General features: G+C 41.7%; 1 protein-coding gene across 1 annotated transcript in view; it reads right to left on the reverse strand.

The window, feature by feature from the left end:
* ATP6V1D (ATPase H+ transporting V1 subunit D) overlaps positions 1-18,030 on the reverse strand; it is a 29,912-nt gene that overhangs the window by 6,671 nt on the left and 5,211 nt on the right. Inside the window, exons 3-5 of the mRNA XM_046008240.1 lie at positions 2,329-2,408; positions 878-945; positions 146-190 (exon numbers count right to left, since the gene is read on the reverse strand). Of these exons, the coding sequence (XP_045864196.1) occupies positions 146-190; positions 878-945; positions 2,329-2,408 (193 nt within the window). The remainder of the gene's footprint in view (positions 1-145; positions 191-877; positions 946-2,328; positions 2,409-18,030) is intronic.

Here is an 18,030-nt window from a genome sequence, read left to right on the forward strand (position 1 = left end):
CCCAAGTGTACCATATGAGGATGCTAACACTGGAACCACTAAATTCTAAGAAAGTCTATTCCAGCACCCATTTTCCAGGAAAAGATTCCTTTGAAGAGGAATCTGGAGAGCCCAGAGACATGTACTACCAAAGTGTCACACTTACTATCAGTTCCTTCATGGTAATGTTCAAACACTGGCAAAGTAACACCTGTTAAACACAGAAACATGTAGGTTCACAAACATGTCTTTGAAGTACTGTTTCTTAATCACCATTGTTTGTGGTGTTTCTTTTTCAGCAAATACTCAAAAGTCAAGAGACTGTCTGGAACTTAACTGGTTTCAATGAATTTAGGAACGTGGTACCCTAAGTGTTCATTCCTATTTAATAATCAAATTATCCTGAGTAGTAAGAGCTCAAGCTGTTACAGTTTTCTCTCCTTTCAGCTTTGAGGTATATGTAAAATGCAAAAAAAAAAAAAAAAATTGCACATATTTAAGATAGACTTTGATGAAATTAGATATATGTATACACCTGTGATACCATCACCACAATCAAGGTAATAAACTTATCACCTCCAAAAGATCTGTGTCCCTTTTCTTGTTTGTGTGTATGTTAATACTCAACACAAGATCTACCCTAAGTTTTTAAATACACAACACTGCATTGTTAACTACAGGCACTACACTGTACAATCTCTAGAATGTATTCATCGTGTATAACTCACTTTATCCCCATTTCCCCTGCCCCCCATCCTCCAGCAACCGCCAGGTACAAAGATTCAATTCAAAGCAATTCAACTTGTTCTAAGTAGAAGAGATTAATTAGGACATGAAGATCTTGCTGTATAAAATGTCATCTTTTCTTCCGAAGGATTCTAAAGCGTTGAAAAATTACCTGCTACGTTATCTTTCTTAGCTCGGATCTTCACTTGGGCTTTATTAACATTCTGGATAACTGTGGTGCTGTGGAAAAAGAAAACGCCTTGACTGTTGAGATTTTAGAGTAAGAACTAAAACTACAGGGACCCATCAGGTAATTTCAACAGCATGAGATGGCACAAGAATGTCTGATAACTGTCTTTCCAGCAACAAATCACTGCTACCCGAGTAGGGCCTCAGAGAGCAAAGAATGAGCAACACTCAAAAACATGACCGTAAGAAAACAAGAACGAACATAAAGTACACGGATTGCTTGAGTTTTCAGTTGGGCATGTGGTGCCACAGGTGTGACATTAAGGATTTTTATTCAGGTAATGTAATTTAGAGACAACTCCTTCCTTCTAGGTTTGCTGGCCAAACTTCTAGACTTGGCTTAGTAGCACTTCAATTCTCTTACCCTAGAACGTAACTTCCATCTGGTTCTGTCAGACTCCCCAACCTGTTCTTACCATAAAATAAAGTGTTTTCACCATAACCACCCTCAAATGCATTCACACACCACTTACATACTACTGAGTCCCTCCCTTTGCCAGAAAAATCAATGCAAGCGGCTCTTCTACCAACACTGGCAAAAATCAAAGTCCGTGTCTTCAAGAGGTCTTATGCCCCTGAGGCTGTCAGACCTGCCAGCAAAGGCTCCTGAATAACACAGACCAGGAATGGAGACACTGCGCCACTGGGTAAAGACAACTAAAATGAAAAACCCTGAAAACGAATTCCACCTCTGTCCCCAAATAGCCATTTGACCTCAGGAAGGCAGTGAATTTAAAGGAAGAACAACAACATTTGCCTGGTTCACCACACAAGCTTATTTGGGGAGAACCACACAACATAACTGGCAAAACCCCCTTGGAAAGCAAAAACTAAACATATTACACACTTTGTACATAAAGCATACATTGACAGGACAAAAGCCTTAGAATTCATGCCCTTTAAACCAATTCCATTCTCAAACTTATCCTAAGGAAATACTGCTACAGAAACTAAAATATGTATGCATGAAAATGTTCATGGCATCTTTTCTAATATTCCCAAAATCTGAAAATCAACCTGAAAGTTCACCATTAGGAGAAAGAGCTAATAAATTATGCATAACTAGAGAAAAGGCTATACAGCTACGTGAAAATAAGGATATTTAAAAAAGAAAAATAATAAGGATATTTATGATACAACATTAAATGAAAACGGACTACAGAATGTTAAGTATCCTGTGCCTACAACTCTGTACCAGACGTAAGTGGGTGATAATAAAGACACTGGTGTTAGGGTCACAAAGTAATAATAAAGAACACTTTAACCCCATCATTTATCTTTAATGCTTAGATGTTTTTTAAGAGTAGCTTTTAAGAGAAATTATGAACATGAAAGCATTCTGATTTTTCAAAACACCCTATTAAGTTTTCTTACCTGAAGTCCCCTGCTGTGAACTTGGCCTCAGCAAGTGAGAAGGCAGCTTCTCTCATCACTTCACCCATCAACATTTTAGTCTGGAAAAGCATAAACCAAGAAATAATTCAACCATGTTTCTTACAAGGATAAAAAAATAAAATCATGTTCCTTTAATAACCAGTATTTGATACCAGGTGTGTGTCTAAAATATTGACTTGGTAACAAAAATACCCAATTGTGCTTGAACAGTTTTGGTTATGGTCACTAACAGTACAATACCATGTGTTCTACAATTAAAACATCAGAATAAAGACATAAAGAAATAGAAAATTATCTTTACTGAAGGACCTATCTTATTCCTGCACAGGTCCATACTAATATGCTCAAATTAACCTCTCAAATTCACTGACGTGCAGAAAAAAAATCTTTTTTTTTTTAAGATTTATTTATTTGACAGAGAGAGACACAGTGAGAGAGGGAACACAAGCAGGGGGAGAGGGAGAAGAAGCAGGCTTCCTGCCAAGCGGGGAGCCCGATGCAGGACCCAATCCCACAACCCCAGGACCATGATCTGAGCCGAAGGCAGACACTCAACCAGCTGAGCTACCCAGGTGCCCCTGTGCAGAGAAAATCTTAATGGCATAGTGATTCTAATATAAACCTGGACTATTTAATGTTTGAAAAAAATCCAACAATCTTTTTGAAAGAAGAAAGGCTAGGGCAAATGGGCAGAGTTGCCAAATATTAAAAATAAGAAAATACATCCAATACAGGGACAAAATAAATCAATGAACTGTAACAGAGTTCAGAAAAAGTCACAGGTCTCTATGGAAATTTAGTAACATAGAGAGACCACGCACCGGGCCACCCACTTACAAAACGAGCTTGTCCCTACCTCCTTACATCACACACTCCAGAAATTCTTAAAGTTTAAAAAAACAAACTATAAAACACAGAATATTTTCTTAACCTTTTTTAGGCCTTTCTAAGAATTATTTATAACCCAAAAGCCGTATTAAAAAAAAAAAAGACTTAACAGATTTGACCAAGTATTTTTTTTAAAAGGCTAGGGAGAAATATTATTAGCATTTTACACACTAGCTAGAATATTTGTAGAACTTCTACAAAAAGATAAATAAAAGAAATTCACCAAGAAAATCAAATTACCTGTAAACATGAAAAAATGCTCAACCTATAATCAAAAGTAGTGCAAATTAAAAGATACTAATTTTAGGGGCACCTGGGTGACTCAGTCTGTTAAGTATACAACTCTTGATTTTGGCTCAGGTCATGCTCTCAGGTTGTGGGATTAAGTCCTGCATCAAGCTCCATGCTCAGCATGGAGTCTGCTTGACATTCTCTCTCTCCCTCTACCCCTCCCTTGGCTCACTCACTCGCTCACTCTCTGAATAAAAAAAAGTTTTTAAAGAATAAAAATTGGGGTGCCTGGGTGGCTCAGTGGGTTAAAGCCTCTGCCTTCGGCTCGGGTCATGATCCCAGGGTCCTGGGATCGAGCCCTACATCGGGCTCTCTGCTCAGCAGGGAGCCTGCTTCCTCTCTCTCTCTCTGCCTGCCTCTCTGCCTACTTGTGATCTCTGTCAAATAAATGAATAAAACCTTTAGAAAGAGTAAGAATAGAAATAAAAGATACCACTTTTAGCCCAATAGATTGGCAACAAATAAAAAAAATTAATACCCAGTTAGGAAGAATGTGAGAGAATGGGTCTCACTAATCACTTGGTAAGAATGTAAATTAGTATAACAACTTGGAGAACAATTTGGCAATTATCCATGAAAAATTTAAATGAAGAGGGGCACCCGGGTGGCTCAGCTGGTTTAGCATCTGCCTTTGGCTCAGGTCATGATCTCAGGGTCCTGGGATCGAGCCCCACATCAGGCTCTCTGCTCAGTGGGGAATCTGCTTCTCTCCCTCAAATCCCTCACTTCCGCTGCTCATGTTCTCTCAAATAAATTTTTTAAAAGGTCTTTTTAAAAAATGCAAATGACAGATTCTAAAGATTCTAAGACTTCCCATAGAAATGCTAGCACACAGAGTGAGGTGGAGGAGGGACCGTAAAGTATCCTCCAGAGGGAGAAGGCACTCAGACAGAAAAACAATGCAAGACACTCCATACCATTTACAGAGTTTTATTCCAGGTAACTTCCCGACAGGGAGGGACAGGGAAGACAACAAACAATCCAGGCACCTACACAGCTATCCTCCCCACCCCTGCTCTCTGCCAAGTATGGACCATAACCACTTTTATAGAGCGAGGGGCGTCGGTGGGGAGGTCACAGGGTAATTGCCTAAAGTGGTACCCTCTGTGCACCTGCCATCTCTACTAGTTGCCTCAAGTGGCATGCTTTCTGCACCACTTAGGAAAGATGAGAACAACCCTCCCCACATTTCAGTCAGGGCTAACATTAACCTCCAAGGGGCCTGGAACACACAACCCCAAGGCAAGTCACCGTGCGGCATGACCAAGACGGAGGACCTAAAATGGGAGTCAGTGTTGTCAGCGCTCCTACACTCTACCCTTGACATCTTTATGGCCTGTATAATCTTTAACTGCCATTCTTTCACAAGGACCATACAGCCAGGTACTGGGAGGTGACTTGCAGCCCCATACCACAATATTAATATACTTATAAAACCAGAGAAAATGCTTAGAATTGTGGTTCCCCAACAACCCTGTAAAGAGGTCCTTTGCACAGACTCAGCAGTTGGAGCGATTGTAACTTCAGTGTAAGTGTGGCCTATGACAAGATGTTTCCAGACACAACAGAAACATTAACAATGCAAAATTATGGGCAGTAAGAAATGTTTTACCGGCAATACATATAGCAAATCTTCAGTAGCAAAAACAGGGTAGTGGTTTAGTCCCCATGAGCTAGTATCCTCCCTGACTTTGGTATTTTCCCCAGGAGATGAAACCATTTATTTTGCTCCTTAGTATCATCAGAGGATATGAGTATGTTGTACATACGCAACCTCGCTAACAATCCTACGTCAACAATCAACATACAGCTCTTTGCATGTGCTGGGCCCTGACCAATATATAATGAAGGGTTAAGAATACTGGATATGAGGGGAAGGAGCAAGATGGCGGAAGAGCAGGAGACTTAAATATCATCGGGTCCCAAGAGTTCAGCTACTTAGTTATCATTCTGAACACCTACAAACTCAAGAGGAGATCAAAGAGAAGACGACCAGCAATTCTAGGAACAGAAAATCAACCACTTTCTGGAAGGTAGGATGTCCAGAGAAGTGAATCCAAGGCAATACACAGGAAGAGAGACCGTGGGGGGAGGGGCGGATCCCAGCAAGCAGTGGAGCACAAAATCAGAACTTTCAGAAGTCTGCTCCACTGAAGGATGTCACTCCAGAGGCTAAGTGGGGGGTGGAGTCCTCGTGGAAACAGTGTGATCTCAGGACCTGTGGGGTCACAGAAAGACCCGGGGTGCCTGAGTGTGGCAGAGCTCCCAGGTATTGGAGCGGGGAAGCCGGCTGCAGAGAAGGAGCCAAGGAGGGGCTCTCAGCTCAGGGTTACCTTAAACCGTGATCCAAGGCACAGTGGGGCCCCTGCTCTTCAAGCAGGGACCCCACAAGGGGCAGATCTGGGGTGACCCCCCTCCTTACTCCTCCAGAAGGAGCAGCACAGGAGCATGCGGCAGGTATCTGCTGGGTTTAGAGACTCCAAATGGGGCCATGCGCCAGAGATGGAAATGCTGGGTCACAGGCTGGGTGAGCACAGAGTGCGGTCAGAGACCAGGGATAAGGGAGGGATTAACTGCTTTTCTCTGGGGATGTATTGAGGAGTGGGGGCCCTGAGTTCTCGGCTCCTCCTGGCCAGAGACTAGGAGGCTGCCATTTTCATTCCCATCCTCCAAAGCGGTATGGAAAGTATTCAGGGAACAAAAGGTCCTGAGAGCAAAATCGAGCAGATTACTTAGCGTGGCCCCTGGCAAGGGCAGTACAATTCTGCCTCTGGCAAAGACATTTGAAAATTAGTACAACAGGCCCCTCCCCCAGAAGATCAGCAAGAACATCCAACCAAGACCAAGTTCACCAATCAATGAGAACTGAGGAACTCCAGAGCTAGGGGAATATAGCACACAGAATTCATGGCTTTTTTTCCCCATGATTAATCTTTAGTCTTTCAAAGTTAAGTTTTTTATATTTTATTTTTTCTTATTCTATTTTTGTAATTTTTCCTGTTTCCTATTTTAACATTTAACTATTTTATCTTATCAATACATTTTTAAAACAATCTTTTTAAATTTTCATTGTTATATTCTACCCCTTCATTGCATTTGACTTTATTTTCTGTATACATGTAGGTTTTTCTTTTTTAAAATTTTGGGATACAGTTACTTCTAATAGATCAAAATACCCTAATTCTAGCACATGGCTTTATTCTAGTCTCAGCCTGTTCACATTCTTTTTTTTTTTTTTAAAGATTTTATTTATTTATTTGACAGAGAGAGAGATCACAAGTAGGCAGAGAGGCAGGCAGAGAGAGAAGGGGAAGCAGGCTCCCCGCCCAGCAGAGAGCCCAATATGGGGCTTGATCCCAGGACCCTGAGACCACGACTGGAGCCAAAGGCAGAGGCTTAACCCACTGAGCCACCCAGGAGCCCCTTCTATTTTTTTTTTTAACCAACTTCTTATATTATCAATTCCTTTTTTAGAATCTTTTTTAATTTTCATCTTTACAGTCATATTCCATCTCTTCATTGTGTTTACCCTTATTTTTGTATACATGTAAGTTCTTTCTTTCAAAATTTTGGGAGGCAGTTTCTTCTAACAGACGAAAATATACTCAAAATCAAGTGTGGCTCTGTTCTATTCACCAGTATTAAAAAAAAGTGGGGGGGGGGAGTATATACACACACACACACACATATATATATACACACACACACACATATATATATATATATTTTTTTTTTTTTTTTTTCCCTTTTCTTTCCTTCTTTCTTCTCCCCCCGTTTCAGGTCTCTCCTGACTTGGTTAGTGTATATTTTCCTGAGGTCGTTGCAACCCTTTTAGTATTTTGTTCTCTCATTTATCTATTCTTATCTGGATAAAATAACAAGGTGGAAAAACTCACTTCAGGGAAAAAAAAAGAACAAGAGGCAGTACCAATGGCTAGGGACCTAATCAATGCAGACATTAGTAATACGTCAGAACTAGAGTTCAGAATAACAATTACCAAGGTGCTAGCTGGGCTCAAAAAAATGCACGGAAGATACTAGAGAATCCCTTCCTGGAGAAATAAAAGCACTTTCTGGAGAAATAAAAGAACTAAAATCTAACCAAGTAGAAATAAAAAAACTATTAATGGGATATAATAAAAAATGGAGGCTCTTACTGCTAGGATAAATGAGGGAGAAGAGAGAATTAGTGATAAAGAAGACCAAATGATGGAGAAAGAAGCTGAGCAAAAGAGAGACAAATAACTACTGGACCACAAGGGGAAAATTTGAGAGATAAGTAATACCATAAGATGAAACAATATTAGAATAAGTGGGATCCCAGAAGAAGAAGGGGGGGGGGCAGAAGGTATATTGGAGCAAATTATAGCAGAGAACTTCCCTAATGTGATAAATGGAACAAGCATCAAAATCCAGGAAGCACAGAGAACACCCCTCAAAAATCAATAAAAATAGGTCCACACCCCCTCATCTAATAGTAAAACTTACAAGTCTCAGTGACAAAGAGAAAATCCTAAAAGCAGCTTAGGATAAGAGATCTGTAACATACAACGGTAGAAATATTACATTGGCAGCAGACCTATTCACAGAGACCTGGCAGGCCAGAAAGGACTGGCATGATATACTCAGAGCACTAAATGAGAAAAATATGCAGCCAAGAATACTATATCCAGCTAGGCTGTCACTGAAAATAGAAGAGATAAAAGCTTCCAGGACAAACAAAAACTAGAAAAATTTGCAAACACCAAACCAGCCCTACAGGAAATATTGAAAGGAGTCCTCTAAGCAAAGAGAGAGCCTAAAAGTAACAGACCAAAAAGGAGCAGAGACAATATACAGTAACAATCACCTTACAGGCAATACAATGGCACTAAATTCGTATCTTTCAATAGCTACCCTGAGTGTAGATGGGCTAAGTGCCCCAATCAAAAGACACAGGGTATCAGAATGGATAAAAAAACAAAACCCATCAATATGCTGTCTACAAGAAACTCATTTTAGACCCAAAGACACCTCCAGATTTAAAGTGAGGGGGTGGGAAACAATTTACCATGCTAATGGACATCAAAAGAAAGCTGGGGGGTCAATCCTTATATCAGATCAATTAGATTTTAAGCCAAAGACTATAATAAGAGATGAGGAAGGACACTATATCATATTCAAAGGGTCTGTCCAACAAGGAGATATAACAATTTTAAATATCTATGCCCCTAACATGGGAGCAGCCAACTATATAAACCAATTAATAACAAAATCAAAGAAACACATCGACAATAACACAATAATAGCAGGGGACTGTAACAGTCCCCTCACTGAAATGGACAGATCATCCAAGCAAAAGATCAACAAGGAAATAAAGGCCTTAAAGGACACACTGGACCAGATGGACATCACAGATATATTCAGAACATTCCATCCCAAAGCAAGAGAATACACATTCTTCTCTAATGCACATGGAACAATCTCCAGAATAGATCACATCCTGGGTCACAAATCGGGTCTCAACCGGTATCAAAAGATTGGGATCATTCAGTCCTGAGAGGAAAATATATAGCGATACAAGCCTTTCTCAAGAAACAAAAAAGGTCTCAAATACACAACCTAACCCTACACCTAAAGGAGCTGGAGAAAGAACAGCAAAGAAAGCCTAAGCCCAGCAGGAGAAGAGAAATAACAAAGATCAGAGTAGAAATCAATGAAATACAACAGAACAGAACAAATCAACAAAACTAGGAGCTGGTTCCTTGAAAGAATTAATAAGATTGATAAACCCCTGCCCAGTCTTATCAAAAAGGAAAGAAAGGACCCAAATAAATAAAATCATGAAGGAAAGAGGAGAAATCACAACCAACACCAAAGAAATACAATCATAAGAACATATTATGAACAACTATACACCAGCAAATTTGACAAACTGGAAGAAATGGATGCCTTCCTAGAGACATATAAACTACCAAAACTGAACCAGGAAGAAATGAACAGACCCATAACCAATAAGGAGATTGAATCAGTCATCAAAAATCTCCCATCAAACAAGAGCCCAGGGCCAGACAGCTTCCCCAGGGAATTCTACCAAACATTTAAAGAAGAATTAATATCTATTCTCCTGAAACTGCTCCAAAAAATGGAAATAGAAGGAAAACTTCCAAACTTATTTTATGAGGCCAGCATCATCTTGATCCCAAAACCAAAGATCCCATCAAAAAGGAGAATTACAGACCAATATCCTTGATGAATATGGATGCAAAAATTCTCACCAAATACTAACCAATAGGATCTAACAGTACATTCAAAGGATTATTCACCATGAATATCATTCACCAAGTGGGATTTATTCCTGGGCTGCAAGGTTGGTTCAACATCCACAAATCAATCAATGTGATACATTAATAAATGAAAGAACAAGAACCATATGATCCTCTCATGGATGCTGAAAAAACATTTGACTAAGTATAGCATCCTTTCTCGATCAAAACTCTTCACAGCATGGGGCACCTGCGTGGCTCAGTCATTAAGTGGCTGCCTTCGGCTCGGGTCGTGATCCCTGGGTCCTGGGATCGAGCCCCACATTGGGCTCACTGCTCAGCAGGGAGCCTGCTTTCCCCTCTCTCTCTCTCTCTGCCTGCCTCTCTGCCTACTTGTGATCTGTCAAATAAATAAATAAAATCTTTAAAAAAAAAAAAAACCACTCTTCACAGCGTAGGGACAGAAGGTACATACCTCAGTATCATAAAAGCCATCTATGAAAACCCCACAGCAAATATCATTCTCAATGGGGAAAAACTGAGAGCTTTTCCCCTAAGGTTAGGAACACAGCAGGGCTGTCCACTATCACCACTGCTATTCAACACAGTACTAGAAGTCCTAGCCTCAGCAATCAGACAACAAAAGAAATAAAAGGCATCCAACTCGGCAAAGAAGTCAAATTCTCACTCTTTGCAGGTGATATGATACTTTATGTGGAAAACCCAAAACACTCCATTCCAAAACTGCCAGAATGCAGGATTCAGTAAAGTTTCAGGATATAAAATCAATGCACAGGAATCAGTTGTATTCTATACACCAACAGCAAGACAGAGGAAAGAGAAATTAAAGAGTCAATCCCATTTACAACTGCACCCAAAACCATAAGATACCTAGGAATAAACCTAACCAAAGAGGTAAAGACTCTGTACTCAGAAAAACTATAAACTCATGAAAGAAATTGAGGAAGACACAAAGAAATGGAAAAACGTTCCATGCTCATGGATTGGAAGAACAAATATTGTGAAAATGTCTATGCTACCTAAAGCAATCTACACATTTAATGCAATCCCTATCAAAATACCATCAATTATTTTCAAAGAAATGGAACAAATAATCCTAAAATTTATATGGAACCAGAAAAGACCCTGAATAATCAGAGGGATGTTGAAAAAGAAAGCCAAAGTTGATGGCGCCACAATTTCAGACTTCAAGCTCTAATACAAAGCTGTAATCATCAAGACAGAATGGTACTGGCACTAAAAGAAACACACAGATCAGTGCAACAGAATAGAGAGCCCAAAAATGGACCCTCAACTCAACAAGATTAGTTGACCTGGTCAACTAATATTCAACAAAGCAGGAAAGAATGTCCAATGAAAAAAGTCTCTTCAAGAAATGGTGCTGGGAAAATTGGACAGCCACATGCAGAAGAATGAAACTGGACCATTCCCTTACACCACACAGAAAAACAGACTCCAAATGGATGAAAGACCTCAATGTGAGAAAGGAATCTATCAAAATCCTTGAGGAGAACACAGCCTCTTCGACCTCAGCCACAGCAACTTCTTCCTAGAAACATCACCAAAGACAAGGGAAGCAAGGGTAAAAATGAACTATTGGGACTTCACCAAGATCAAAAGCTTTTGCACAGCAAAGGAAACAGTCAACAAGACCAAAAGCAACTGGCAGAATGGGAGAAGATATCTGCAAATGACATAATAAGAACTAGCATCCAAAATCTGTAAAGAACTTCCCAAACTCAGAATAATCCAACCCAGAAATGGGCAGAAGACAAGAACAGACATTTCTGCAAAGACATCGATTGGCCAACAGACACATGAAAAAAAGCTCAACATCACTCGGCATCAGGGAAATATAAATCAAAACACAATGAGATGTCACCTCACACCAGTCAGAATGGCTAAAACTAACAAGTCAGGAAATGACAGATGTTGGCGATGATATGGAGAAAGGGGAACCTTCCTACACTGTTGGTAGGAATACAACTGGTGCAGCCACTCTGGAAAAAACAGTATGGAGGTTCCTCAAAAACTTGAAAACAGAGCCTATGACCCAGCAATTGCACAACTGGGTATTTACCCTAAAGATACAAATGCAGTGATCCAAAGGGGCACGTGCACACAAATGTTTATAGCAGCATTATCCACAATAGTCAAACTATGGAAAGAACCTAGATGCCCATCAACAGATGAATGGATAAAGATGTGATACACACACACACACACACACACACACACACACAAATGGAATACTATGCAGCCATCAAAAAAAGAAAATCTTGCCATTTGCAATGATGTGGATGGAAATAGAGGGTATTATGCTGAGCAAAATAAGTCAATCAGAGACAGACAATTATCATTCCATCTCCCTGATATGAGGAATTTGAGAGGTAGGGCAGAGGGTTGTTGGGGGAAGAGAGGAGGGAAAAATGAAACAAGATGGGACCAGGGAGGGAGACAAACCATAAGAGACTCTTCATCTCAGGAAACTGAGGGTTGCAGGAGGAGTGGGGAGAGGATGGGGTGACTGGGCTATGGATACTGGGGAGGGTATGTGCTATTTTGAGTGCTGTGAGTTGTGTAAGACTGAGGATTCACAGACCTGTACCCCTGAAGCAAATAATACACTGTGTTAATTTAAAAAAATTAATAATACTGGATGTGAGGACTTGGCCCCAGGGGATTAGGACACTAAGCCACCCAGGGGAGGTATTCCAAGTCAATTTCCAATGAACTAGAGCCTTACCGGATGGGAAGTCTTATAGCAATCACAGAAGTAGCTCCTCTTCCCCCAGTAGGTCTCAGACCTCCCAACAATACCGGCACCCCAGAGCTGCACGGGTGTTGCTGCTTAGGTGTTCATATGCAGAGATCTGTCCTCTTATGGGCACAGCTTTAAAAAGCTGAATTGCCCATTAGTCTTGGAGACCATCCTTTGAGGGAGCCACCTGGTGACAATGTGTTTCCTATTAGTCCAGTCATCCTTCCAGTTAGACCTGCAGCAGTGAGACTATATGGCAGGTGGGAAAACCACAATATATCCCAGGCCTCTGCCCACTCCTGGATGTCATGACCAGTAAAATAGGACCCCTGATCGCAATCTGAGTCGGCGTTTGTACATGCTCTCCGGTTCTGTTAATCTGTTACACTTGCAACCTAATTAGCTCTTTTACAGGCAAAGGTTTGTACAAGTCCTGTGCAAGTGTCCACACTGATCAGTGCAGATCTGTCCCTTTCAATACTGGCAAAGGACCTATGTAATCTATCTGCCAGCAAGAAACAGGGCTTGTAGTCTGCCCAACATACCCCAGCGTATGGTACAATGGCTGTCACCTGAGGTGGCAATGGGGACAGTCCTTGTCAGCAGCTTGTAGACTCAAACATTTTAAAGGCAAACATAATCTTTTTACTATTTGCCAAGTAGTTCTGGGACGTCAGTCGTTGTCCCAATTTACAATGGACGTACAATGGGCCCACTCTGCTACATCAGACAGGGTCAGCATTTCCTCCAGCAGAACGTGTGCCTGGGCAGAGCATTTGCCTCATCAGTGCCTGGTGGTGTGGCTGGGGAGTGAGCAGGGAAACAGGCCTTACTTGGACAGCGGCATCAGGGTTAGGGCACACTTCCCAAATACCTTCCCCCACAGTTCTACTCACAGAGGTCTATTTAATATATCCCACCTTCTTTGTGCCGTCAAAGCATCCACGCTCTCAACCCTTACAACACTGCCGAGGTGTCAGTAGCCAAATCAATGAGCATTGGCTCATATGTCAACACAATCCATACCACTCTCAATTCTGCCCACTGACTACCTTGTTTAGTTCTTTCTTCAAAGTATATCAGAATCCAGCCAGATGGCAGAGGAATGCCATACAGGCAGGTTTCCCCTGCAACTGCCACCAGTATACTATGCATCCACCAGCGGGGAGGCTTCCCTTTCCTCTTTGGGGTGGCGGGGGGGGGCATAATGTCAGCAACTTCTGGAAGTTGGGCTGGGTTGGGTTGGGCTGACTTAGGTGACCAGCCCTCAAAATGAGTGTAGCTCATGAGACAGCAGGTTGGTATTAAAAGCACTCCTGCACTGCAGGTAAGCACGTTATTTCTGTAAGGTGCTTACCTGAACACAGGCACACTTAGATTTGCTGAACAAGTCCTTAATTCATTCTCCCACTGGTTCATACCATCATAGGCAAATCAGCACTCAGTCCCTCTGTCTGCTGAAGTGCAAGATATACAGCTAATAATTGTTCTTCAATGGGACTACACCTGGTTTCAGTTCTCCTCCATAAATGAGACCAGAATCCTAACGAGATCCATTTCCCATTTCGTCAATCTCACAAGCCCCAGCCAAACCCTTCTAGATATGAATTTACATCTAATTCACAACTCCTACCTGGCATTAATACCCCAAGATCTATACTTGTTTTATTGCCATTTTTGCCCTGAAGATAGCCTCTTATTGGGACACCTCAGTCAGTTAAGCATCGGCCTTTGGCTCAGATTGTAATCTCAGGGTCCTGGGATGGAGCCCTGTGACCTTGGGCTTGCTGCTCAGTGGGGAGCCTGCTTCTCCATCTCTCTCTGCTCTTCCTCTTCTTCCCATTCAGGCGCATGCGCTCCAATAAATTAAATCTTTAAAAAAAGATAGCCTCTTATTGGTTTGCACCCCAATCCCATCGGCTTACCCTCCTAAGGCATTTAAAAGTCTTAATATCTGCTCTATTGCTAGAAAGGGAACAGAAAGTCTCCAGTAACCCAATAAACCAAAAGCCTGTAATTCCTCTACAGTTTTAGGGATTGGGAAGGCTTGCATTTTACTAATGATCATCTCTGGCATCACTTGTCTTACTTGACCAGATGATGCCCCAGAACTTTACCAATCAACCCAGCCCTTAGATTCCTGTCTGTATTTACCTCTCAGAGACTTTACACCAGAAATTTGTAAGACATTTCAGTTCTTACACATTTGAGACCTGAGATAATGAGGTCTTACACATTTGAGACCTAAGACCCAATGAGACAGGGAGGGTAAATCAACACAGTTTAACATTACACCTATATAATGATAAAGCACCGTCATCTGTGACAATATCCATTTTTCCAAATCTCTGGCTACCAACCTGTGACAAACTGTGGGACTACTGAGGTACCCTTGGAGAGTCCATTGTCTCCTGTTCCAAGGAAAGGAAATTAATCTTAGAATTCATGTCCTAATGAATACTGGAAAGGCATTAGACAAATCTGGTACATGATGATAAGTCTTAATGGATGTCAGGATTTCCTCTAACAATAAGGCTATATTAGGCACCACGAGAACATGGACAGACGGAGTAATTTTACTGAGTTCCCTATAATCTACTGTTGTTTGCCAGGTTCCATTAGATTTCACTATAGGCCAAACCGACTACTGAATGGGCACTGAGCAGGCCTGATGACCTCCGCCTTTTCTAATTCTTCATTGGTGGTAGTAACCTCATCATCCTCCCCTAGTAGCTCATACTGTTTTATGTTTATGACTCTTCAGAAACTGGCAGCCCTACAGGTTCCCATTTTGCATGACCCACAACGGGTTTCACTACTCGGATATGCAACCTGAATCCACCTGTGAAGCTGTGCCCAAGATACTCAAGTGAGGGAAAGCCACATTAGAAAACAATGGGGAAGAAGCCTGCCAATCTGCAGGCACAGACTAGTTTGTAGGACGTTGATAATTTGTCCCACATAAACATCAACAGCCTTTATTTCTCCCCAGAATTTCCAGGGTTTCCAAAAGTGTGCATTTAGCTCCAGTGTCTATTAGTTAGTACAGTCTGTTAATACAAGAGCAATAAATGGTTAATTCAACACGGGGCCTCTAGTTCCCCCCCATTATTGCCTAACCCCTAGTCTCTAGAGGTATAGGGTATACACCGCTGAAATTCCTCTGTTAGCAGAGGAGCTCCAGGGAACCTGATTTTCTTGAGCCTTGCATAATGCTTAGCAAGACCAAACTGGGTTGTATTTTCTTTCAGGATCCTGTATACAATTAGGACTTGCCATTATTGTTTGAGAGACCTTGATGGGCCCCCTTTCTGCCATTTTATCATTGGGAGGATCCTTTGCTTTTCCGATTTTTCAACCTATTTCCCCTAAGACAGATTCTTTTGGTCTCACTTAAGTAAAGCACCATAGTAGCTACCATAGCAATGGGCCAATGAACTACAGGGGCAAGTACAGATATTAAGTCCCACACCGTGCCCCTGGAGCTATCTATAATAAAAGGTCTTCCATACCAGAGGAAAGCAATTCTTTGTCTAGATCACTAAAATGCTAAGTGTAAATGGCAGGTTTCACTCCCAGTTCACACAGAATTTCTAGTAGTTCTTCCGTGGAGGTCAAGGAACAGGCCCCTTTTAGGCCAAGTTACCTTAATTCTAGCATTTATCCAATCAAGTTAACTAAGTGCCTGAGATTCTGTCCCAAGACTGTGGCATGTATTTCTTGCAAGGCAGGCTGAGCACGGACTGGGGCCATTTTTGATATCCCAAACCTTCAACAAATACCCTGGCCCTGCCAGCTCAGACTTCCCCCCAACCCCCACCACTCACTTCACCATCTCCAGCTGGCTTGCCAGTGCTTAGGTGGAGGAGGGACAGTCAAGTATCCTCTGGACTCAGAAGGCACCCTGAGACCGAAAAAATATTCAAGCCGCCTGTGGGACGGTTTATACCTTTCTACTCAGGATAACTCACCGACAGGGAGGACAGGGAGGGACGGGGCGGACACACCATCCAAGCGGCTACTCTCCACCAAGCAGGGCCCATAACCGCCTGTTTTCCCAGAGCGAGGGGCCCAGTGGGGTAGTCACAGGATAGTCAGCCTTTCCGCACTCTGGTCAGGGCCAACATCAACCTCCATGAAGCCCCAATACTCAGCCCAAAGCAAGGTCACAGTGCAGCCATGAACAAGATGGAGGGCCAATGATGGAGTCCATGTTACCAGTACTCTCACACAGACACAGAAGGATTGAAGAGTACCCTCCCCCGCTAAACAGTAAAACTAACATTCATCAACAGAATAATAGTTAAATTCCATTATTTCCATGCAGCTGTTATAAAGAAAAAGGCAGATCTTGTCTATACTCTGCCAGGGGAAATAGGCAGGAATTGAATTATATAATGCATAACAGTTGCATGTTACTAAAAACATCCATGGTGAAAAACAGACAGACTGGGGTACCTGGGTGGCTCAGTGGGTTAAAGCTTCTGCCTTCAGCTCAGGTCGTGATCCCAGAGTCCTGGGATCGAGCCCCACATCGGGCTCTCTGCTCAGTGGGGAGACTGCTTCCTCCTCTCTCTCCCTGCCTGCCTCTCTGACTAGTCGCAATCTTTGTCTATCAAATAAATAAATAAAAATCTTTAAAAAACAGACTATAAATCAAAGTGTCACAGAGAACTCCTCTGGGAAATGAGAAGGGTAGTTGGGGAGGGAGAATAATCTTCATTTTTAAAATATATTTCCGTATTTGCATTTCATTTACCTAAAAAGTACTGAATTGAAACACACTATGTGCCGGCACTGTTCTAGACATAGGAAATAAGTACTGAAAGGATTAAGTCCCTGCTTTCATGGAGCTAACACTCTCTAGTGGGGGCAACCAACCAAACAAGAAAATATGCAGTAGTACATGCTATGACAAAAATAAGGAAATGTGGGGTGCCTGAGTGGTGCAACTAGTTAAGAATCCGACTCTTTGTTTCACCTCAGGTCATGATCTCGCCCTTTTGAGATCGATCCCCACATCTGGCTCTGCTAAGCATGGAATCTGCTTAAGATTCTCTTTCCCTCTTCCTCTGCTCCTGCTCTATTTATCTCTCTCAAATACATAAATCTTTAAAAAATAATAATAATAAGGAAATGCAACAGAGGTAAATACATGGTCACTTCAGACTGGGTGATCGGGGATGGCCTCTCTGAAGAGACCAGAATGACCAGAGGAGAAGATCTTAAGTCCTGGGAAAGAACATTTCAAGCAGAAGAAACAGCTAATGAAAAGTTCTGGAGGAAAATGGTAGGGAGAATGCTCCAAACGAGGTCAGAGGAGCAGACAGGGGCCAGATCAGATCAAGTGGGGCTTTGGTGGCAAGACTAATGAGTCCATATTTTTATATTAAATGATCTGAAACTTGTTACTGTCGTAATAATATTTTTACTTTCGAAAGAAAAAAATTAAAATAAAAAATTAAAATGCCAAGA

Source organism: Meles meles, chromosome 6 (genome assembly GCF_922984935.1).
Source record: "Meles meles chromosome 6, mMelMel3.1 paternal haplotype, whole genome shotgun sequence".
NCBI classification, from domain to species: domain Eukaryota; kingdom Metazoa; phylum Chordata; class Mammalia; order Carnivora; family Mustelidae; genus Meles; species Meles meles.